Raw genomic sequence first — 24156 nt, 5'->3', positions numbered from 1 at the left:
AGCTGGTGGTGACGGAGGCGTTGCATAGCAACCAGATCAATGTTAAAAGCTGCCGTGGGGCTCAACCATTATATACACGAAGTATACCTTGCTACGTTGCTATACTAGCAAATAACGTCCCCTAGCGGTGGGGTCGGACTTGACAGAAAAATAATTAATTCATAATAATTTATGCAAACAAACTTGTACTCAGGCCTGCCTTGTATGCCTCATTATGTGGCATTTCCAGATAATCGCTACAGCCTGGGGTAGCTGATCTGTATTCATTCCAACCCGGTATGACAATGCCCCATCTTATTTCAAACATGCACCTTCATTATCCAGTTAATATCCACTCACTTCTTGTGTCTGGGTAAATATCATTGGTTTGGCCCAGCCGCCCAAGTTACTGCTTGATGATTCTCTGAAAGAAATATTATTACACAGCATGAAGCACCACTTAATAATTGATTAACCTCCCTAAAAGCTTTCCAGTGGGCCTTTTCTTTAGGCAAGCTAAATGTCTGTCTGTGTCTGTGTCTGTCTGTCAACACCTTAGGGCGATGTACTAGTTTTCCAAGTATAAATCAGGCTGTACTAGCATAAGTGAGGCTAGGGGAGACCAGATTTCTCAACTTTTGAGTTTGTGCTTTTTGTTACTCTACAAACTCATCAGAGAGTTTAGCCAAACAGATGCTCTAGTGTAGAAACAAACTGCTACTCACAGAGGCAGCTGGGGTCAGCTCTTCGTCAGTATGAGCCGATGGAGGCTGACAGACTAGAAAAATGTTTTGCACAGATGGCACAGTAAATGAATGAACTCGCAGTAACAAAGAGAGCGACACTTCACTAGTGTGTATTGAATGAACGTTACGACTTTCAATGGCTGCAAAGAGCCCCTTGGCATGCTGTCACATTGTTATTGATTTGAACAACCAAGTGTCCAAGTTGATGTCTGAGCCACATTCCAAGGTTATGTCCTTTGTGTAAAGGCGTTTTTTAATCTGCCCATTTATTTTCCAGTTGTCATTAAACATGTGCAACTATAATGCTTGTACAAGGATACTTACATTAGAATAGTCATTGTCGATGGGAAAACTGGATGGTGCAGAGTTTGAAATCATGGCTTTGCAGTTGCAAAAAAAACGCCTTTTCTGTTTCTCTCTCGAACCACTGGGCATCCAAGATGTATGGATTGTATATATGTTTTGTTGTATTGTTTATTGTATTTTAAGTTTTTAACCTATTGTTCGTGAGTGTATGGCCACTTAACTGATGTAATATTTGTACTCTTGTTCTGGAGTGGATCTTCACATACAGCCGATACCTATCCTAACTGATTGAGTGACGACACCTAGTTGAGTTTTCAAGGCCATACCCAACTTGAGAAAGCCCAGATGGGCGAAACATTGTTTAGGTTGAAATACGGGGAGCAGAATTATATTGTGTGCGGACGTTTCATTTTCCTTCATCCAAGATCCTCATTAATCCATTAATAACGGTAAAGCATCCATGTCATGTTAGATTTCTGCATTATTGGCTCTTCAAAAATAGCAGATCTACAAGCTCACAGCGTGTGACTTCATGCCGTGTTTGCACTAAAGTTCTCAACGGGCCCAAAAATTATGGCCCGGCCCGACCCTACCCTAACTGGGTGGGCCCGAGGCTCGGCCCTACCCTAAAAATTGCCATAATGTTAAGCCCGACAAAAGCCCGACAGGAAAAAAAGAGAGAGAAAAAAAAGCAGCACTAAATAGCAGCGCATGCAGCGGCGCCGTGTTTCAGTGTGAAAGTGAGAACGGAGATCAACGGATTTATCGAAATAAAGGATGTATGTAACTCACGTTAGAATAGGCTATTAATGTTCCATAACTTCCATTTCCAATCATTCTAATGGATTCCATACAGTGGTGGTGGTGACTGGTGAGTAAACACGAATAGCAGCTGCAGCTCCCTCCCTTAGTTTCCTCTGAAGTGAAGTTGCTTTACGTGTAGCTAAGTTATATATCACTGGATCGTTTGGTAACGTTGATTAATAATTAGGTTTTATTCATCGCAGCCAGCTGGGTTAACGAGACTCGGTGCAACATGACGAAAACCTGACGCTTCTTCAGCTGTGATAATCCGATTGATTTTATAAAATATTTAAGCATATGGCAACTTGGCAAGTTAACTGGTGGTTAGTAGCTCGTTTGGTGCGCAAACCAGAGGGAAACCAGCGGTAGCAAGGCACGCAAGTCTCTCACCGTCCACTGTTCTCTACTGCCTGCGCGCGGGGCAGGCTGCAATGCTGCCCTGGCCTCGTACACACATGCTGGACTGACATGATCTGTTCTGTCTGTTTCATGGCCGCCTCATTCTCAATGCTTTTCCAATGGAAGTCACATGGTTTGACATGTGTGTACGAGGCCTCCGAGTCTGAAATGCTAGTGCGATGCGACCCCCGTCTCCAGTCCTCCTCCTGTCACAAGTGAATCCCCTAGCGCAGCCCTCTTCATAATAAATACATACACGTATACACAATCACATTACACAAATAACAGAATTGCTATTTTTATTATAATAACACTTAAAAAAAAAAAAAAAAAAGAATAAAATTGCGGAAAATCACAGAGCCCGAGGCTCGGCCCGGCCCGACTAATTAGCATATTTTTTGGGCCCGGCCGTCGGGTCGGGTCGGGCTTGGTCGGGCCTGGTCGGGTTCGGGCAGAGTTTGAGAACTTTAGTTTGCACATCTGCAATCTTGAAAGTGAGAACTACTGATTTAGAGTAGACGGCATTTGTAGAATCAGCCTCAGGTCTTGGGGGGGGGGGGGGAATGAAGTAGGCATGACCTGCTGTGGGTCTGTGTTCTCTGTTTCCCTGCTACTCCCCTGGTGGGGGAGTAGCTCATCTGAACTCACATTTGTAGGTCAGCTTTGATGCTTTGCAACTTGTATGTTGTAACAGCCTCTCACTTCCTCTCTGTTGTTCCCTCATCTTTTGTTGTTTCCTCTATCTCCCTTGTCAATACCCCCCCCCCCCCCCTCTACAGGATCTCAGCTGGTCTATCTCAAGTTGGTTCCATCTCAAGTTGGTTCCAGTCCGGTTCTATATGGCCAGAATGCAGTTCATCCTGTAGAAACACTTTCCTTCCTCCTTCCTATCAACCTCCAGCTCTGTGAAGGTGATCACTTTACTGCCGTCTCCATAATGATTGGCCTATCGCCTTATAGGGATATGCTAGCCTTATTACCGACCACAATGCTGGTGCCAAGCTTGACATTAACACAATGCACTGCCATGCACTTTAGAGCAGGGGTGCAGCCAAAGGTCAATGCAAATGCTCATGCTGATTGCTGATCGTTGCTGTTTTTTGGTGCATTTGCATATTATTTGTGAGTTTGCATATATTTAGCCATAGTACACACTAAACCGTTCAGGGCGATACCCAAAAGGGAGATTAGACATTTGCCCGGGACCCAAACTAGCAAAATGGCAGATCTACAAGTGCATAACGCACGTTGCGAGCTTGTAGATCGGCTATTTTCACTACTTATTACTCATTAATTATATTATTATTTATATATGGAATTTCTTAGATTTGTTTGTTTTAAAATGTATAAGATTATTATCGTCTATCGTGACCCATACAAATTCGTCCGTGACCCATAAATGGGCCACAACCCACTGTTTGGGAAACTGTGGCATAGACTATCAAACCATATTCAAACATTTATTACCTCCAGTAACATTCATTAGAGAAATAGAGGTATCCTAATAATGGTGATGAGATGACATGGTAAAACTGAGTCTACTCTATTTATGAACTTCACCCCCTAATGATTGTTTGGTGGATGCTTCAATATAGCAATACGTAACGTTATCTGAAAAAAAAAAGAGTTTAATTGACAAAGCATTCTGTGCAGTGCTTTTATGAAGCAGCTCTTGCTTCTTCTCTCCTCCAGCACCCCATGAACTGGTGAGGTTCCTCTCGGTGAACATAATGCTGCAGACCTTCATCTGAGTCCCCTTCGCTTCCTCCCTCATCCCACACCCCCCTACCTGGCCTTCCCCCTCTCCCGGCTGTCCTCTTCCCCCCCAGCTCCTCCGCCATGACCAGCTTGAAGCGCTCCCAGACGGAGCGCTCGGTCGGGGGCTCCGTGCCCGCCACCGACGAGTTCTACACCCGCCGCCTGCGGCTGCCCAACGGCGGGGCGCCACCGCCCCGCAGCGAGAGCGCCCACATCTCCTCGTCTGCCGTCGGCACCAACCCAGGAGTGCCTAAGATGGGGGTGCGAGCCCGTGTGGCCGACTGGCCGCCCAGGAAAGACGGAGGAGGCGGGGCGATTTGGCACATCACAGTGGAAACAGACTCTCCCAGCTCCACCATGACCAGCTCTTCGGGGTCAGGAAGTGGAGAGCGAGAGAGAGATCGGGTTGGAGGTGGAGGTGGCGGAGGAGGAGGAGGAGGAGGAGGAGGAGGCGGGGTTTCAGCTGTCACAGCCCACAGCAACCTGTCGGCCAAGCTGGGTCACCTGATCAGCCCCCAGGACTCCTCCATGCTGCGGAACATCCACAACACTCTGAAGAACAAGATGCACAGCAAAGGCAAAGACAACCGCTTCCTGTCGCCCGACGGCTACCTGGGCTCGCCGCGCAAAGGCATGCGGCGCATCCGCCAGCGCAGCAACAGCGACATCACCATCAGCGAGCTGGACGGCGACGGCAGCGAGGGCTGGTCCTTCTCCGGGTGGACACCCATGCACCGCGAGTACGGCAGCACGTCGTCCATCGACAAGCACGGCGTGTCCGGGGAGAGCTTCTTCGACATGCTGAAGGGCTACCAGTCCACCGACGACCAGCGCAGCCCCGCACCAGAGAGGCTGGGCGAGCTGCTTACCGTCGCCCCCATCAAACAGCCCGCCCTGGACCTGCCCGACGGGCCGGCCAGAGGCAGCCCCGCCAGCCGGCTGAAGGAACGGGAGAAGCACCTGAAGAGGAGGTCCAAGTCGGAGACGGGCGGAGAGTCGATATTCCGTAAGCTTCGCAACGTCAAGGCCGAGGGCGATTCGTCCCGAGCCGGCTCGGACGTGGAGGACGGGGGCAAGGGAGACGACCTCAGCCCGCCTCCCAAGCCCTGGGTCTGCCAGAAAGGCTTCGCCCACTTCGACGTTCAGTCTCTGATGTTCGACCTCAACGAGGTCATCCACGGCAGGCAGTCCGGAGCCAAGCGCAAGAACACCACCACCGGGGCGTCTGCCGCCGCCGCCGCCTCCTCCAATCAGCTGGGAGTGTGCGGCTCGCCCTGCGGCTCGCAGGAGGAGCTCAGCATCAAGGAGGGTGCGGGTGGAGGACATGGCACCAGTCCTGCCTTGGATCCCGGGGACGACAAGAGCAACGACCTGGTGCTCAGCTGCCCCTGCTTCAGGAACGAGATCGGAGGAGAGGGTGAAAGGAGCATCTGTCCCTCTAAACAGGTAGATCTGTATGTTGTTGGTGTTTTTGTTGTTGTTTTTTGCTATTCCACATTAATCAACATGCTCACTCACAAGCTGCTAGTTTGTCAATGCAGGGATGATGCCATTCAGATTTTCCCGGCTTTGTTCGGAAAACCTTTCACATAGTAATTTTACTACTGATAACTAAATTCACAGACAGCACGGCGGCCATGTACTAAATATATAATTTTTTTGTTGGCCCCTATTTTCGCTTATTTATCGTTTTGCTTTAACCACTTGAAGCCTAACGCACCTATCCTGGGGCAAACAATCGGCAAAAATAGGAGATCTACAAGCTTGCAGTAAATAGAAAAGTGCTCAATAAATCATATTATTAATTATTATATTGAATTGCGATGGTTTGACTTGAAATTGTCACATGTTCCCTGTGTGACTGGGCCTGGTCTCTGGTCTCACATGTTCCCTGTGTTAACTGGGCCTGGTCTCTGGTCTCACATGTGTCCTGTGTTAACTGGGCCTGGTCTCTGGTCTCACATGTTCCCTGTGTTAACTGGGCCTGGTCTCTGGTCTCACATGTGTCCTGTGTTAACTGGGCCTGGTCTCTGGTCTCACATGTTCCCTGTGTTTTTTTTTTTTTTTTTAGATATTTTTTTTGCGGCTTACGCCTTTTATTGATTTTTTTAAGGGACAGATAGTAGGCTGACAGGAAACGGGAGAGAGATGGGGGGATGACATGCGGTAAAGGCCGTGTCGGGTCCGGGAGTCGAACCCGCGGCACACCAGTCCGGTGCCCAGACCGTTACGCTACGGCCTGGGCCCATGTTCCCTGTGTTAACTGGGCCTGGTCTCTGGTCTCACATGTTCCCTGTGTTAACTGGGCCTGGTCTCTGGTCTCACATGTTCCCTGTGTTAACTGGGCCTGGTCTCTGGTCTCACATGTGTCCTGTGTTAACTGGGCCTGGTCTCTGGTCTCACATGTTCCCTGTGTTAACTGGGCCTGGTCTCTGGTCTCACATGTTCCCTGTGTTAACTGGGCCTGGTCTCTGGTCTCACATGTGTCCTGTGTTAACTGGGCCTGGTCTCTGGTCTCACATGTTCCCTGTGTTAACTGGGCCTGGTCTCTGGTCTCACATGTTCCCTGTGTTAACTGGGCCTGGTCTCTGGTCTCACATGTGTCCTGTGTTAACTGGGCCTGGTCTCTGGTCTCACATGTTCCCTGTGTTAACTGGGCCTGGTCTCTGGTCTCACATGTGTCCTGTGTTAACTGGGCCTGGTCTCTGGTCTCACATGTTCCCTGTGTTTTTTTTTTTTTTTTAAGATATTTTTTTTGCGGCTTACGCCTTTTATTGATTTTTTTAAGGGACAGATAGTAGGCTGACAGGAAACGGGAGAGAGATGGGGGGATGACATGCGGTAAAGGCCGTGTCGGGTCCGGGAGTCGAACCCGCGGCACACCAGTCCGGTGCCCAGACCGTTACGCTACGGCCTGGGCCCATGTTCCCTGTGTTAACTGGGCCTGGTCTCTGGTCTCACATGTTCCCTGTGTTAACTGGGCCTGGTCTCTGGTCTCACATGTTCCCTGTGTTAACTGGGCCTGGTCTCTGGTCTCACATGTGTCCTGTGTTAACTGGGCCTGGTCTCTGGTCTCACATGTTCCCTGTGTTAACTGGGCCTGGTCTCTGGTCTCACATGTTCCCTGTGTTAACTGGGCCTGGTCTCTGGTCTCACATGTTCCCTGTGTTAACTGGGCCTGGTCTCTGGTCTCACATGTTCCCTGTGTTAACTGGGCCTGGTCTCTGGTCTCACATGTGTCCTGTGTTAACTGGGCCTGGTCTCTGGTCTCACATGTTCCCTGTGTTAACTGGGCCTGGTCTCTGGTCTCACATGTTCCCTGTGTTAACTGGGCCTGGTCTCTGGTCTCACATGTTCCCTGTGTTCTCTGGTCTCCCAGCAGGGCAGCATCGGCAGCGGGGGGGGTAGCTCCAGCAGCAACTCAGGCAGTACAGAAGAAGGGCCTCAGGAGGCCACCCTCAGCACCCACTTCACCAACGCTGGCGTGGCTGTGCTGGAGGCTCCCAAGGACGGGCCGGGTCAGCACGGAGACAGGACCAAGCGATACATCGAGCATGTGGACCTCGGTGCCTATTACTACCGCAAGTTCTTCTATCTGAGAGGTGAGAGCTCTGCTGTGAACCGACCACTCATACATTCAGTTTCGGGGACTTTATATGCCTGTGGCTGTCGATCTATACCAGGCGTTCTCAAACTGTTTAATTTCAAGGATTACCCGGTCCTTGAAACCGAGTAACTCCCATAACTCAGAGATGCAGACCTTTAAGGGTCCATTTAGAATCACCTGAAGGAACGCTGGGCCTCACTTTGAGAACCGCTGCTCTATAGGATGCAGAGCCATTTTGTAGAGAGTGCGTGCGACAAAAATGTTGTTCTTTTCTCACCCTCTGTCGCTTTCTCTTTGACTGTGTGTATGCCTGCCAGCTGCAGGTCATCCACCTCCTGATTGACACACACACACACACACACACACAGAGAGAGAGAGAGAGTAACCACAACAATAAAAGTATAGTTGCACCACTCAGTTCAGACGGGTCAGATGCATTACTCGTTTTCTTACTCCCACCACCGTTCATCTCTCATTCATGCGTCCGCTTCCAGAACACTGGAACTACCTGGGGGTGGATGAGACCTTGGGGCCGGTGGCGGTGAGTCTGCGGAGGGAGAAAGTGGACGAGCACAAAGAGCACGGCCAACAGTACAACTACAGGGTCATCTTCAGGACCAGCGAGGTACAACACCACCACATTACACTGTTACGTCCTTGTGTGTGTGTGTGTATGTGTGTGTGTGTGTGTGTGTGTGTGTGTGTGTGTAGGGGTGCAACACAATTATAGCAATCCCGATTTTTGGCATATCGTCATAAAATGTGTTCTTGTTGTGAGCTTCTAGTTCAGACATTTTCACTATTTTTTTTGCAGAATGACATTGTGCAAGGATGTATGAAACAGGGCTTTAGTGGTTAAGATTCGAAAAAGTAATTGCTAGGATAATCGCCACAAAGTTATACTGTTGTTGCAGCCCTACTTAATAGCCACATGCTACAAGCGTTTTCAACAAGGTTTGAAAAATATCCACCTATAGAATAGATAGGTTGAAAGTTTTGAGAGGGTCCTTTTGGGACCTTTCCTTACACTTAAGAGTAAAATTTACATTGATGATTTTTGCATATGGTTTAGGTCTACAATAAAGGAGTCCGGTCTCCAAAATGGCTTCACAGTAACACAGTAACTTGAGAGTTGTTAATGTGTGCTGGTGCTGTTCTGTGCTAGCTGTGTGGTCTCTGGGAGACCAGGTGACACTGTGATGTTGACCATGCCTGACCTTGAGGCTTTCAAGTAGTGTTTATAAAAGAGAGATATGAGTCCGGGCACCTAATGCAGCCTGGTTCGAGTCCCGATCCTGATGAAACGTTGCTGTATGTCACTCCCATCTCTCTCTCCAAGTTTCGTCTGTCTCCAATTACTCTACCAATAAATGCAAAAGGCCACAAAAATGTATCTTAATATATTCAGTCCTGCATGAATAAAAAATTATCTTGATTTCATTCACCCGTTTTATTCCCATCGCTGCGCGTCCTCCAAACAGCTGGTTTTGATTACAGAACTACTACATTTTTTTTAAATCTTATTCAAGATGACATCCAGACAGTGTCAACTTGTTTTACACTAAAAGCTGCTATAAGCAATATGTCAGCAATGGGTAAAACGCTCCCAATAACAATGTAGTCTCTGAGAGACATCTAGGGGCCGCAATCTATATTCAAAGATTTTCCTAGAAGCTTTGTCATTGGTCGATTTGTCTGTCTACTTCTTGATTGGTTAGTCATTTCGACCAATGACAAAGCTTCTAGGAACATATCTGAATGCAGACTGTGGCCCCTAGAAGTGTCCGAGACAAAATAAATTGGGAGCGTTTTACTCATTGCTGGCTGACTGAATACAAAAAAGGAAGAAAAAAAAAGTTATTACAATTTTGACATTATTGCTTATAGCTACTTTAGCATGCTAAAATATGTATCTGAAAACATAGGCGTGCATGTAGCGGAGCTACGTCCCATAGCCTGAAGGGATGTGACGTTCTGATTGGTTCAAAAACACATCGATATTTTCTACTGTCTGTCAATGAATTTTTATTTTTAATCGATTACATCGATTAGATTGAGTAACGGTTGCACCCCTAATTAGAAACACGTGACTCTTGACTCTTGTCCAACTTCACCCTTGAAGGTGGACCCAATGTGCATCCATGTGAGTTACATGACTACATGCATGTTCCTACTCGTCTGTACCACAGGCCCCGTGTGAATTAAAGCAGCCTTCCCTCACTGCCATCTTCCTTTCCTTCTATAGAAGCACTGCTAAACCCCAGATAAAGCATTTCTTCATCCCCCTGCAAGCTCTACCGCCCACACACACTCGCTCACGGAGTGAGCACTGCTATTTCCTAGCTAAAAGAGGCAGATGCCAATATGATAATGGCAGAGGTACTTGTGTATAGAGTGAAATCATGGCTCTCCTATAGAAGCTTCCCATGAGTAATGACCATGTCAATCGCTTGGGAGTTGGGATGACGCATGGCCCACCGCACAGCCCCCCCCCCCCCCCCCCCCCCCCTCCATGCTATTTTCAGAGTGGGAAGCGGTGCAGGTATTTGTGTACTGTATGTGTGTGTGTGTGTGTGTGTGGGCTGCAGTGTGTGGGCCGGCGTCAGTGAGAAAAGGCCCAGTGTCCGCCGAGAACAGCGCCATTGTCCCCTGGTGCTCTGTTTCTCCTCACTTCAAGAGAATGGCATGGCGCGACTGCAGACACACACACACACACACAGACTTGTGTCGGTTATCTGTGGGAGCCACTGGAGCTGCTCCGATCTCTCAGCTGTTTATTTGGTCTTGGTACATGTGCAGGTCCTTCTATTGCTGTCCTCGCACTGTCCTGGAGTATGTTTTTACCCCCCGAAGCACCGAGACTCTTCATGGAGGAAGCTCAACAACAGCGAAGCCCACACACATTCTGTTCTGCGCACTGCGTGAGAACACGCTGCCATTCTGTATGGGTGAACATAGCATGCTGACACTCATCAGTAGTTCTATTCAAAGTGAGTGTCTGCTTGGCCCAGAGGTCAGCGCAGCTAATTATTTTACTGTGGCTCGTGCTGGTGCCGTGTTTCTAAAGGAGGTCAATTTGGGCAAATTACTTTGAACTATTCGTGACCTTGGGGCATCTGGGTGGCGCAGTGGTAAGGTTCCTGCCAAACCAACCACTACAGCGACTAGTGTTTTCAATCATTTGCGGTACGTCTGGTTAAGCTCCAACAAACACAATAGAAACACAATAGAACACTTTGAAACACACATGACATACCTTGATATATATCACCCATTAAAATCTGCTGCTGAAGCAATCAAATTAAGCTGTGGAGAACCGACCTGGAACAGGGAACGGTTATGGCACCTTCTGGAAACCAGAGACTACAGTTGGGGTATGCTTCAGTAAAAGGCTGCCTACAAATCCACTACAACTTTCAGCCTTAGAAATGACCTACTGTAAGGGCTAGATCTTGCATTATATATGCAAGCCGCCTCCTGGCTCCATCCGCGCACATAATCGGCAGTATGTGTGTGAATGTGCTTTTTTTGAGAAATCTCGTGATTTCTTACCGTAGTTTTCCAACGACATTTCTGGGTGTGAATCTGAGAGTAAGCATGTTCCTCTGCACGCATTATCCTCCCGGTGAAACACGACAGTGACAAAAGACTACGATACAAGGGGGAGTTGAAAATTGCCTAAATCAGGAGAAAAGTTTGTAAAAGTTATTTTCTACTGTACGTTGTGTGATCATATGATGAGCCAAGGCACGATGATTTGCGTCCTCATAAAGACTTCAGTCCCACAGTAATGACAGGCCTCACAATGGCAGGCCTCCCTCGTGGTTGGACACATCAGAGCATACAGTAACCACAACTCTGTTAAGCTATTGTTTTTGTCCATTTGCCTTTGTATCTGCCTGCTTGTTTGTCTACTTATTTGATTATATAAAAGAAATGTCTGCTAGCATAGCATGTCTGCAGTGTAATTCGTGTTTGGATGGAGCACAGAATGATATATTAAACCATTTCCAGAGGTGCACCCGCTGGCCCAGTGACGCCACAGCAATGGCAATATTGGAGTCTCACAACCTTTTAAGCTATTGTTTTTGTCCATTTGCCTTTGTATCTGCCTGCGTGTTTGTCTACTTATTTGATTATATAAAAGAAATGTCTGCTAGCATAGCATGTCTGCAGTGTAATTCGTGTTTGGATGGAGCACAGAATGATATATTAAACCATTTTCAGAGGTGCACCCGCTGGCCCGGTGACGCCACCACAGCAATGGCATTATTGGAGTCTCACAACCTTATAATCCTCTTTGTTTCCTCTTCTGGTTCCCCTCCTGCCCAGCTGAACACGCTGCGCGGCTCCATCCTGGAGGACGCGGTGCCGTCCACCTCCAAGCACGGCATGGCCCGAGGCCTTCCCCTCAAAGAGGTGCTGGACTACCTGGTGCCTGAGCTCAACGCCCACTGCCTGCGCCTGGCCCTCAACACACCCAAGGTCACAGAGCAGCTGATGAAGCTGGACGAGCAGGGGGTGAGCAGGGGGTTTTCAACCCTTGTTGCATTTAAGCGACAGACCACCATTTGATATGGTGATTGATTTTGCATCTCAGACCCTAAAACTAAAGAATAATGTCCCCATTTCCATGCTGTATGTTGGTGCCATAGGAGAGTAGACTTCTTATAAATTAACTTAAGTAATGCAGATGTTTAATAACCCCCCTCAAGGGCCACTGGTTGAGAACCACTGGTCTAAAGGGCCAAAATGGCCCTTGAATACCCAAGTCATAGGGATTAAAATTTAGAATAAGATGTTCGTAGGCAACAAAGAGGTCCTTAGACATGTTGAAAGATGTCCCTATATGCTCAGGATTTCTATCTCTTTTGAAACTACTGTATACTTTTAGTGTGGTGAAAAAAAAATTAATCCACCAATAGCTGGTTGTTCATTCAGCATCAATCATTCACTGTGTCACAGTGAGCGTACAATAGTTCATCTCCAGCCGGGTGTTTTCACCTGTGTGCGTGCGTGCGTGTGTCCATGGCTATTTTTTCTTTTGGGTCTGAAGCTGAAAACATCCCATTGTCTTTGTAGCTGAGCTTCCAGCTGAAGGTGGGGGTGATGTACTGCATGGCGGGCCAGAGCAGCGAGGAGGAGATGTACAACAACGAATCTGCCGGTCCCGCTCTGGAGGAGTTCCTCCAGCTGCTGGGCGACAGGGTCCGACTCAAGGGCTTCACCAAGTACCGCGCTCAGCTGGACACTAAGAGTACGACACGCACACACATGCACGCACACACCGTCTAGCTGAATCTGTTCACCCGCACTCTCTCCTGGGGTTACCAATTAGCAGAATTTCATTGACCACAATGATTCAAAGCACTGCATGTATCTCTCAAGACTGAGTACTGACCCAATTTTATTGCATTTTTTGAAGCGTTTATAGAAGATGAGCTCCAGGGTCATTTGGATGAGGACGGAAAATAAATAAGCATTACAATGAAATCCATTTAACAGCCTTTAGCACAGTCAAATCAGTTAATTTAGCTCTAGAAGTCATTTTTACACTGTTTGTTTGGAACGAGGCTGAGGGGAAACAAACTTTTTTGCTGCAGTTTCATTCTCAGATAGAGATGAGCTTACTTCACTTCTGTCTCTCCCGCTGCTTCTCATAACCACCCCTCCCATCCCTACTACTGATTAACCCCAAACCCATATTGCAACATTCAAATAGTCTTAAAGGGCCACTTCAACTCTTTTGCAACCAGATCTTATTTTAATGATTTGTTTGGGAAACAAGAAATGCTTTCCTGGGGTTTTTATGTGGGTAATATGTGTTTTTAGATATTTTAGTATTTCAAAGTGTCCATGGGCTCCATGATGTCATGGACACTGGGCTCACTTACTTCCTGACTACATGTTGTTTCAGTAAGACAGCCCCCCCCTATCCACAAGGAGGAGCAGTGCACCAAAGCATTATGGGAATTGTAGTCCAGGAAGGAAGTGAGCCCAGTGTCAGTGAGTACGTTTACATGAGGACTGAAACCCCCTTTAATTCAGAATAAAAGTTAAATCCTATTAAACGTTGTCATGTAAACACCTAAAAAAACTGAAATGCGAATGCTCAATGTGATTTAAAAACCATTCCGATGTAACTGCCCGGATTAGTCCAATGTTGAATGCGATTGAAAGAAAATTGGACTCATGTATACTATACACTCATTCAGATTTAAGTTAATTCTGGTCTTTCTGAGCATGCTCATTTCCAAGGCGCTTGAACAATATTGCGCTCATTTCCTTCGGAGAGGAGTTTGCACATAGTGCATTTTCTTCTTGTATTTTGCTGATCCGAAATCCATACAAAAAAACATGGAGCAGCAGCAGCAGCTGAGGATGATCCCCCTGATCTGTGAGTGTTTAAAGATCCAATCTGAACCGTCCCGAGTTGATCAGGATCACTCTGATAATATTCAAACATGTTTGATATAGGCTAGCGGAGCCTATGTATCTGGATTGCTATACTGTACAGTGCAGCGGGGGACTCACAGCTGTTAAGTGATCACACACACACACACACACACACACACACACACACATACACATACACACACAACATTAAAAAAGGAAAAAAATCTGAATATTATTCTCTGGCCTGATATCATTGAAGATGCGCTAGGACGTGTACACACGTCATTGCAACCCGTCGGTTGGATTCACTAGGACGTGTACACACGTCATTGCAACCCGTCGGTTGGATTCACTAGGACGTGTACACACGTCATTGCAACCCGTCGGTTGGATTCACTAGGACGTGTACACACGTCATTGCAACCCGTCGGTTGGATTCACTAGGACGTGTACACACGTCATTGCAACCCGTCGGTTGGATTCACTAGGACGTGTACACACGTCATTGCAACCCGTCGGTTGGATTCACTAGGACGTGTACACACGTCGGATGGACGGAACCTGTTAAAAACTGTTTTAGTGCCAGGGACGTCATCCCGTATCTAAATCAACTATGCACTGAGTGCCATGCCCGTAAAGACGTATAAAAAAAAAAAACGCCCTCTTTTTTTATAATGGGAGATCTGGCACTCAGAGCCTAAACTGGTGACCACTAGGTGGCACTGAAGGAGTAACGTTCCATTGGTTAATATGGCCCTTCGAGTAAACTCCCCATTGAATGAATGCAATTGAGTTGGGAAGCTTTGCGGATTACACATCCTTTCAACGCCCTATGACTGGTTGGGTCTATGCGAGGAGAGCTTTGCCTTTGGCAAAATTACTGGCATCCAGTTGGAGAGCCTCGATCCTTTCTACAATAGACAGCTGCTCATGAAGGCCAGGGCCATTCGGCAGGATAATGCCCGCACCCACTCGAGTCAGAGTACAGGCTGTTGCCATCGGGCCGTCGTCTGGGTGCCCCCGTTGTCAAAAACAACAGATATATAAGCACTCCTTTGTCCCTGCCTCGATTCGTGCAGTCAACATGTAATGTGGTGATGATATGTTGAAACTAGCACTTTATGCCGGCACTTTATATCCTAGCACTTTTTCTGAATGTAGCCTTTCTTATTTTTGAGTGGTGCAACCACTCCAAGGAACAGCTTTGTCCGTGTTCACCTATGTATGTCACATTCATGTATGTATGAGCATCATATAATGAGTACCAGTAGGGGCGCTGTTGCGAGAGAGAGAGAGAGGGAGAGGGAGAGGGAGAGGGAGAGGGAGAGGGAGAGGGAGGGAGGGGGGGGGGAAGAGAGAAGGGAGTTGCACCACTCGGTTCACACGGGTGTGATTTTTTTATCTTTGATTCTATACCTGCACTAGATGCGCCCAGACGTCTGTTTATGCCATGGTGTCTCATGTCTGTTGTTGTCCTGTATTGTTTGTATGTTTTAAACCACTACACTTGCTGTAAACCTAATTGCCCTTCTGGGACATTAATAAAGACCTGGATGACTGGTTGGGTCTATGCGAGGAGAGCTTTGGCAGTCTGCTGGTCGTACAGCGCGTGCAGGAGACTGCAGTTTCCTCTCATCCGCAGCCTTGTAACAAGAGGAACATTACAGCAACCCAGTGAGATGGGAAAGATAATGGCATCCACACAGGATTTTGGGAGATAAAAATGTTGTTTGTGTTTCTCTTTTGTTCAATACATTTGCATTGCATTGAGGTGTACAACGGCTTTCTCTCTTGAACTTGATGATTTCACTGTGGTCGGCACCTCCACAGCATTGGTGTGCGTTCCTCTGTGTGTCATCATGGCCAATGGGAACATGCCAGACCCAGCGGTGTGGTCGTTTAACTACTGTCTCTAACACCCCAGTGCATTTCACACTGCCAATTCCACACGCATTTATTTATTCCATTGGTTTTAATTGAATTTACCTCTCCCTTGCTTCCGTTTGAAACGGTGTGTTGGTGAAATTGTTTTGTGTGTGTGAAGTTTTAAGTGTGGAAATAAATAGGCACCATAGTTGACTTCCCCACATGCCCCCACATGCTCATTTATCCATTTGTAACTCCAAGAGTGTACAATTAGAACCAAATGGACCCGTAAATGCCTGTTGGATTCCATTTGTACTGGAAATGAACCCTGGGGATTAGTGTGCGGTGAGCAACAGTGTTGTCCTCCCGGTGGGTTCTCCACACTGGCAGGTGAGCCAGTAGGGATCAACAGACACAACAATAGAGGGTATATGGTCAGGTGAGCCAGTAGGGGTCAACAGACACAACAATAGAGGGTATATGGTCAGGTGAGCCAGTAGGGATCAACAGACACAACAATAGAGGGTATATGGTCAGGTGAGCCAGTAGGGATCAACAGACACAACAATAGAGGGTATATGGTCAGGTGAGCCAGTAGGGATCAACAGACACAACAATAGAGGGTATATGGTCAGGTGAGCCAGTAGGGATCAACAGACACAACAATAGAGGGTATATGGTCAGGTGAGCCAGTAGGGATCAACAGACACAACAATAGAGGGTATATGCATGCGTAAATGAGGGGCAGATCGAGTGACAAAGTGATTTTAATGTTGTTTAATGCAATCAGATATGACTTCTCTGTTCGGATTCATGGGCTGTCAAGGCCAGGAAGTCGTTTTTTGCCACTCAGTAGGCATTCCCGCCTAACTTCCGGGTATGATGTCACGTGCATTCCCTCTATGACAAGTGTGGGGAATGTGGGAATTGGCATGACTAATAAAGCTGTGTAGACCAGACAACGGCATCCGATCTAATCCGTGCGTTTCCCTCTCCAGCTGACTCGACAGGTACCCACTCCCTGTACACCACGCACAAGGACTACGAGATCATGTTCCACGTGTCCACCATGCTGCCATACACACCCAACAACAAGCAGCAGGTAAAACAATAATCAAAAATGCATCAGTGGAAATTCTTCTTTATTTTTTTTTATCCCACGATTTTTGTAACCCATTTTTCACCCGGTGCCTAAACTGTAATCCTGTGCGCTACTCTCCCACTGCCAACCTGGGAAGAGTCCCGAACTGGCAAATTCACTTACAATTTACTTAGCCATATTATTTGGAAAGACCCTCTGTTCCATGTGCTCTAAAGCCCTAACCACACCAAAGGGTTGAGACGGTTTTAGCGTTATCCCATGCGGTGTGATATGTCTTGTTGCACGTTGACCCACGTTGGCCCTAGTGATTCAACGCATTATGGAATTCAATGGCCCAAACCACACCAAAGGGTCATGACGGTTTTAGCGTTAACTCCTTGCAACTGTTTAGACCCAAGGAGTTGCATGGTGACCCGTTGGTGTGGTTAGGGCTTAAGAGTGTAGAAAACAAAACAAATGGATCCTTATGTAACACATCAACTGCCAGGCATTAATTAATGAATCCGACGCCGGCAGCATTTTTACCCTTATTTTGCTTTTTTGTAAATTAATGTTGAACTTGAAAAACGTAATCTGGGAAAAGTAATCCAAGATAATTGCATTTTTAAAATCTGATAACATTGCAGCGGATCAGGTGGAAAATGGGTGTATTCTTCTGTCGAAGTCGAGGCATCATTCATAACTTTATAATGGAGCAGTTCCAGGGCTGGTTGTTTGACAACATCCCAGAATAGACTCTGGTTTCAGGCGTCATTCGAAAGTTGTGTTGCTCTCATGCTGTGCGCAGGGTGGAGGCTTCGCACTCATCCCACTCATTGCAGCCCCCATTTTAGATGCTAGTCAGCGAGCTAATGATCACTTCCACACTATTTCTGACAGCAACTGACACAGGCAGTCTACTGCTGGGAAAGTTGAATCCACACTTTAATGAGCTTTGGGGGTTCCTCTATTGCTGCCCTCCTAACTCTGCTGCCCCTCCACTTTGGGTGTTGCGTGCCATCCCAGCTGCTGAGGAAGCGCCACATAGGCAACGACATCGTCACCATCGTGTTCCAGGAGCCAGGGGCGCAGCCCTTCACGCCCAAAAACATCCGCTCTCACTTCCAGCATGTCTTTGTGGTTGTCCGAACGCACAGCCCCTGCTCGGACAACACCTGCTACAGGTGAGACTCGCAGGCAACACACACACACACACACACACACACACACACACACACACACACACACACACACACACACACACACACACACACACAGACAGACAGAGTACACTTCTTAACCACTGAGTTTGTGTGAAGCACGCACACATACAGTAGGTACTGTACACAGCTTAACCACTGGGTCTAAAAGGGAACTAAACCCTAGTTCGCTGTCATTTAAACTTTTTTTTAAATTTTCAAAGTGGGGGCCGCCAGGTGGTCAATTGGAAAGGATATTTATAAATTCTAAATGTAGAAAAGCAGACGATTTTTGCCTATTTTAGTTCCCCTTTAAGACCATTTACCAGATTGAACATTGAGACCCATGATATCATGACAATATTCCATTGGTCCTAGAATAATCATGTTACAAGAAGTTACCTAAAAATGTACAAAGACCAACTTGTGAGCAGGGAATATTACCAAGTGCTGCCTCTAATCTCTTTATCACCTGTCGTTTTCACCATTCTCTCTGTCTGTCTGTCTCTCTCTCTCTCTCTCTCTCTCTCTCTCTCTCTCTGCCCATGTGCTAATGAGTGTTTTAATTGCTGTCTGAGCACATTGTGTGCAAGGACTTAATTATCCCCCGTGGGGGCCACCTTGTCTCCAAACGCACATACACACACACACACACGCACGCACGCACGCACACACACACACACACACACACACACACACACACACACACACACACACACACACACACACACACACACACACACACACACACACACACACACACACACACACACACACACACACACACACACACCAACCATACACATTGCCCCCCCCCCCCCCCCCCCCCCCCCACACACACACACACACACACACACATTCACACTCAGAGGGTCCTGCCAAGTGGAACATCATTACAGCTGGTTGTTGGAAAGAGGCTGTTTGGCACTGACTATCCGCCACTCTTCACTGCTACCTCTCACTCCCTCTAAAACAAAAGCGTTGGACTGATTATACCAGCCTCTTTGTTTGGTTGTCTGGTCTCGTCTGTGCATTGGCAAGGTCACACATCCGTGTCTGAAGGGGAGTAGCCAATGCATGCCGTGGCGTCTCGTGTCAACTTCCTATGTTGTTTTGCAGACTGTGGGCAGACGTTCTGCTGTTCGGTAGACTTAGGTTCGTTAGACTTAGGTAGCTCCACCACACCAACATCAGCGGCGGTAAGTGTTGGAAAGCGTCTGTTGCCAAAAATCTGCTGTTGAATGGGCGGTGGGTACTATGTCGCGTAGGGTCCCAAGCTGTAGGGAAGCAGTGGGCTTGTCCTTGAGAAAGACATCCAAGCCATAGGCTACTTTTAGCACCATAGTAGCCGGCTGTCGCTGTCGGCTCTCAAGGTGCATTCATCAACCTTTCTTCACACCTTCCAACTGACTGAATTCCCTGCCTCATTGGACTGCCAGTCTGTAGTGATCTGTAGTATAGTCTGTTTGATGGAGAGCTACCTTTTACGTCAGTAAGCTGGGTTGACAACACCCAGTCAAAGTTCGCCAATGTTGAACTCTGCACGCCACGTTGAATGCGTCGCAATGGGAAGCGCCAACCCTTTGCTCCCATAGAATGGAAGTGGACGGGATGCTGACGCTTGTGACGCGTTGTGTGTGACTGTGTCCTATCTGTTCTATATCGGTCCACATCAGTGGGTTGAGGTCTTAGATTGAATCAGGTGCTTCTTGGCTACAGATATTGGTTTCCTGGATCCAATAGTGAAATGTCAGCTATAATCCTCCCTTTCATCACTGGCACTGACTGTACTGTTGTTTTGTCTGCTGCCAGTTATAAGATTCACCAATGTAGTACTAAACCAATTAAAACGACTTGGATTCTGTATAAAGTAGATTGTGTTTATGTTGAGTAATCTCATGTTTCCAGACTTGTCTCTGGTTTGGACTCTTACAGCTTAAGTTTACATGTAGACTGGATTACCTTAAATGGCACTTTCTCTTTGAGTGTGTGTTGCGTACGTGTGTGTGTCTCTTTAAAGTTCCCCTGTGGTTTCTATTAGTTGAGGTGGCACTAGTTGCCGTTAGGTCCCTGGGTCAATGGGGTGGTTGTTAAATCCTAATATTCTTTGTTGACCAGGATCTCCCCGGGCTCTCCTTGGCCTCCTCCTTTTCTCTAATCTCTTTAAGGAAAATAGCTGATATACAAGCACACAGGGGATTGCTATTGTGATCTCGTGCATCGTCTATTTTTGCAGAATGTTCAACTATTATGTCATATAGGGATGCTAGGGTTTATGGACCCTTTTTACTGTGGGGCCGTAAATCTGAAGTAATTTACTGTTAATCCCATGTATTTGGGGGAAACCTGCATGCCACATAAAGCAGCATTTGCATCGATAGCTGAATTCTAATGACTTGAGACTTTTTGAAGTCCAGTACCTGTTGTCTTCAGTTATGGTGGTAGATAGAATGTGTGGTGTGGTGCTATTTTACAGTAGGGCTTTAGAGGACGGCTTGGCTGTCAAATTTGTGTCTGTTCAGTTGATTTATGATGACATTAACTGTGCTGATAGATGCTTGATTACTGTCAAGCTCAAATTAAATGTCTGTGTCCCTGCGGGATACATGCAGGACACAAGCAGGGGCTTCATGGGAGTTTCAGTGCTCCCATAATTGTTGATAATAATTTGTTAACTTTCCGCATTGGTTTGAAACATTACTATAGAAACAGAGTAGACAGTGCATTACTATTATTTTTGCTGCCGAAACCATGTTAATTATACAGCAGGCAGTTCCAACCAAGCAATCTAGTTGATTGAAATAGGCTCTCCAGTCGTGAACAAATGAGAACCACAGCACACAGAATTCAATGAAAGTTTCGGGAACAGTGTAACAGCCCAAAATATACTCCTGGCTAAAATATACCCGGGATTAAAGTGGGCTTTCTCAATGGGGTCTGGACTGGCTGATTAAACAGGGAATACAAGTTATTGACTCTGTCAGACGACCCTATGTATTTCCAGGGAAACGGAGATAACAATCTTTAGTTGTTGTTAGTGACGCCATGTTATATTCTGCATGTGGGGACATTTGTCTTTGTATGCATTTTTTATGTCGTTTGGTGTTTTTTGCATTTTTTGTACTGGTTATGCCTTGATTGTTATGTTGTTTGATATTTTTTATACTTTGTTGTCTTGTAAAGCACTTTGCGCTGCACTCGTGTCATGAAAGGTGCTCTATAAATAAAGTTTAATATTATTATTAGTATTTGATTTTGGTTCTTGCAAATCTAGTTAAACCTGACACACACACACCTCCATAGTATTGTAGGTATTGAAATGTTCTCTTTGTTTCCCTGGCTGTGTGGGCTGACAGGACATAGATGCTGTGAGAGCGAAGCTGCCCACGCTCTTGATATTTATAAAGAGTCGGACCACAAATCACTCAAACCACATACAGTATGTTCCTTCCTTTCTGCTGCCACGGAGGTCACTCCATAGCAATACTAACACACACCAGCTATCCTCCACTGCTCTCTCCTCTTTCATCTCATTCTCTCACTGATGGTACCTGATTTAGACTTGGTTGAGTACTGGTGTTTTGCATCTAAAATAGCCGATCTATAATCGGCTACATTGGCAAATCTGGCTGTAAGCTCACAGCGCGTTGAGCTATAAGATTAAGAGTATATATAATTGTATGCCTTTGCTATCTTCCCTAAATCCTGTTACCTTGCGTTCACTCCCTTCTTTTCTCTTTGCCTTTCTAACTAGTTAACCTTTTCTCCTTTTCTTGGTCCCATTCACTGACTGTAGTGATTTATTTCCCTCTCTTTTCTCTCCCCTCCATGTCCACTATAAGTCATACGTCTTTGGTTGACTCAAATGTGTTTCAGACCTTCTATAGTGTTCTCAGTGCTGTGTGTGCAGCAGTTTGAGGGACACTTTACGCACTTCTTTTGGAGGAACCTCAGCCTGCACTTTGGTTATCAAGCAATTGTGCAATAGAGCACTGTGTGTGTGTGTGTGTGTGTGTGTGTGTGTGTGTGTGTGTGTGTGTGTGTGTGTGTGTGTGTGTGTGTGTGTGTGTGTGTGTGTGTGTGTGTGTGTGTGTGTGTGTGTGTGTGTGTGTGTGTGTGTGTGTGTGTGTGTGTGTGTGTGTGTGTGTGTGTGTGTGTGAATGTCAGGGTTTTATCTATGCTGAAATTAATTGATATGGTCTGACAGCTCTGGTATTAAAGTGAACATCAGAGGATGTGTTTTAGTAGATTCATTTATAACCTTTTGATATGTTTAATAGGTTTTTGTTGCTGTCAATTTTATGATTATTAAATTCTCCATTTATTGTCAATGGGAATTTAATGTTTGTGTAAGACCAAAATCTACACTAATAGCTGGAGAAGTAATTGTATTGCAAAATAGAAGATCTACATTGTAGATTTTATTTTCAGCATGTATTTTCAGTGCAAACCAGGCATCCCCTATACCCCCCTCTCACGGTAAAAAAAATAAACAACTGATGCAATCTCAAGCTATTTGACAGCTATAAACATGATTTACAGAGTGCCGCGTGCACACACACACACACACACACATCTTCCGGTGGCGATGATGAGGCACATTCGGAATGCATTTGGGAAATCTAGCTAATAAAGCCCTCGAAGTGTCAACATATGGGCATGGTGCCGTACGTGGGCAGGGGAGATTTCAGCATGATGGCTTTTTGAGACACGACAGCTGGCAGTTATTACCTGAGAAAACGCCTGAAATGGAGCCCATTTATCCATTAACATGATGGGAGTTGAGGCCAGGGCAGCTAAGCAGACACAAGCAAAGGCCACCAGGCGACACCATCCCTGTCCTGTTTTCACATAAGCCGTCTGTCCAGGTAGAGGACTTGTAAATATCCTTGCTGTCGAGTGGAAACGTATATCCAAATCCAAAAAAACGAAAATACAAAGCTTGTAGATCTATTTTCACTACTTTTTTTTAACCCATTTAGATCGTAGGACCTGTGGAAACGTCATAACTAATCCAACCGATGGATTGCTAGGACGTGTACACACGTTTGATATCAAACGAGAGGAAAATATTCAGATTTGTTTTATTTTTTCCGGAGGTTGGCCTCTCCTTCTGCACCATACTCCTTGCTCTTCGTGCGTGCGTGTCGTGTTGCCATTCACTTCCCTGTTTACGGCTCAGAAAGAATGCCTAATGCCTAATCTCCTAATCTAAGGAGCTCTCCGTGATTTTGACCATATTGATATACTAAGCTCTTCATTTCTGACTTCAACATGTCTCTCGTTATATATAATATGAATGCGAGGGATTATTCAGCGACTTTATTGTAATGATAGCGAGGTAAGCAAGCAAAAGTATTTCTCCCGGTTTTTGTCTGGAACGGAAGGGTTTAAAACCGGCCATATCTGCGTGGCACCCCGAGCTGTTATTTTGAAATAAATCCCGGCGCTGAATTGTGTTAAAGGAAATGCCATTTCAGCCATCAGGAAATAGTTTTTTGTGTGTCTCTCTCTCTTTCCCTGTTTCTCTCCTTTGCTTCATAATGTAGACTAAATGCTGACTTTCTTGTTCTACCTGGATCTCCTGCACACTAGCCTGCCCCAGCCAGAGTGATTTCATCGTCTAGAGGGGCGGATTCAAATTTGCAGCCAAAAACAGCCGGTGTATGCTATTGGTTTACCGATCTGTGCTCCCGCCCCCCCTCCCCTCCTACACAGCGGAGAAACTGACGTCAGAAAAGTTGGAGCGACTGTTATTGGTTAGCAAAATACATGGTTCACTCCAACTCCTATAGCACTTTTCCTGGCTCGTTTGCCCAGGCTTTTCTTTATTCTCTTGAAAACAAAACGGATACTCACACACACACACACACACACACACACACACACACACACACACACACACACACACACACACACACACACACACACACACACACGTACGGTCAATATACAGTAACTGTACATACTCTTCTCTCTATTTTCTTCTGACCTTGCACAGTCCCTTTTCAGTCA

General features: G+C 46.4%; 1 protein-coding gene across 8 annotated transcripts in view; it reads left to right on the top strand.

The window, feature by feature from the left end:
* Positions 1-24156, top strand: part of sipa1l1 (signal-induced proliferation-associated 1 like 1) — a 121231-nt gene that overhangs the window by 57489 nt on the left and 39586 nt on the right. For all 8 annotated transcript variants that reach the window (XR_014570768.1, XR_014570769.1, XR_014570770.1 and 5 more), the window contains 8 exons: positions 3014-3145; positions 3927-5438; positions 7372-7594; positions 8094-8224; positions 11932-12120; positions 12682-12856; positions 16860-16963; positions 17969-18126. Coding sequence is in view for 1 of the 8 variants with exons in the window: in XM_083790378.1 (XP_083646504.1) it covers positions 4074-5438; positions 7372-7594; positions 8094-8224; positions 11932-12120; positions 12682-12856; positions 16860-16963; positions 17969-18126 (2345 nt within the window). In the remaining 7 variants the exon portion in view is untranslated. The remainder of the gene's footprint in view (positions 1-3013; positions 3146-3926; positions 5439-7371; positions 7595-8093; positions 8225-11931; positions 12121-12681; positions 12857-16859; positions 16964-17968; positions 18127-24156) is intronic.

Source organism: Protomyctophum parallelum, assembly GCF_964188405.1.
Source record: "Protomyctophum parallelum genome assembly, chromosome: 19".
In the NCBI taxonomy this organism is placed as follows: Eukaryota; Metazoa; Chordata; class Actinopteri; order Myctophiformes; family Myctophidae; genus Protomyctophum; species Protomyctophum parallelum.
This window is presented reverse-complemented; position numbering and strand designations above follow the sequence as displayed.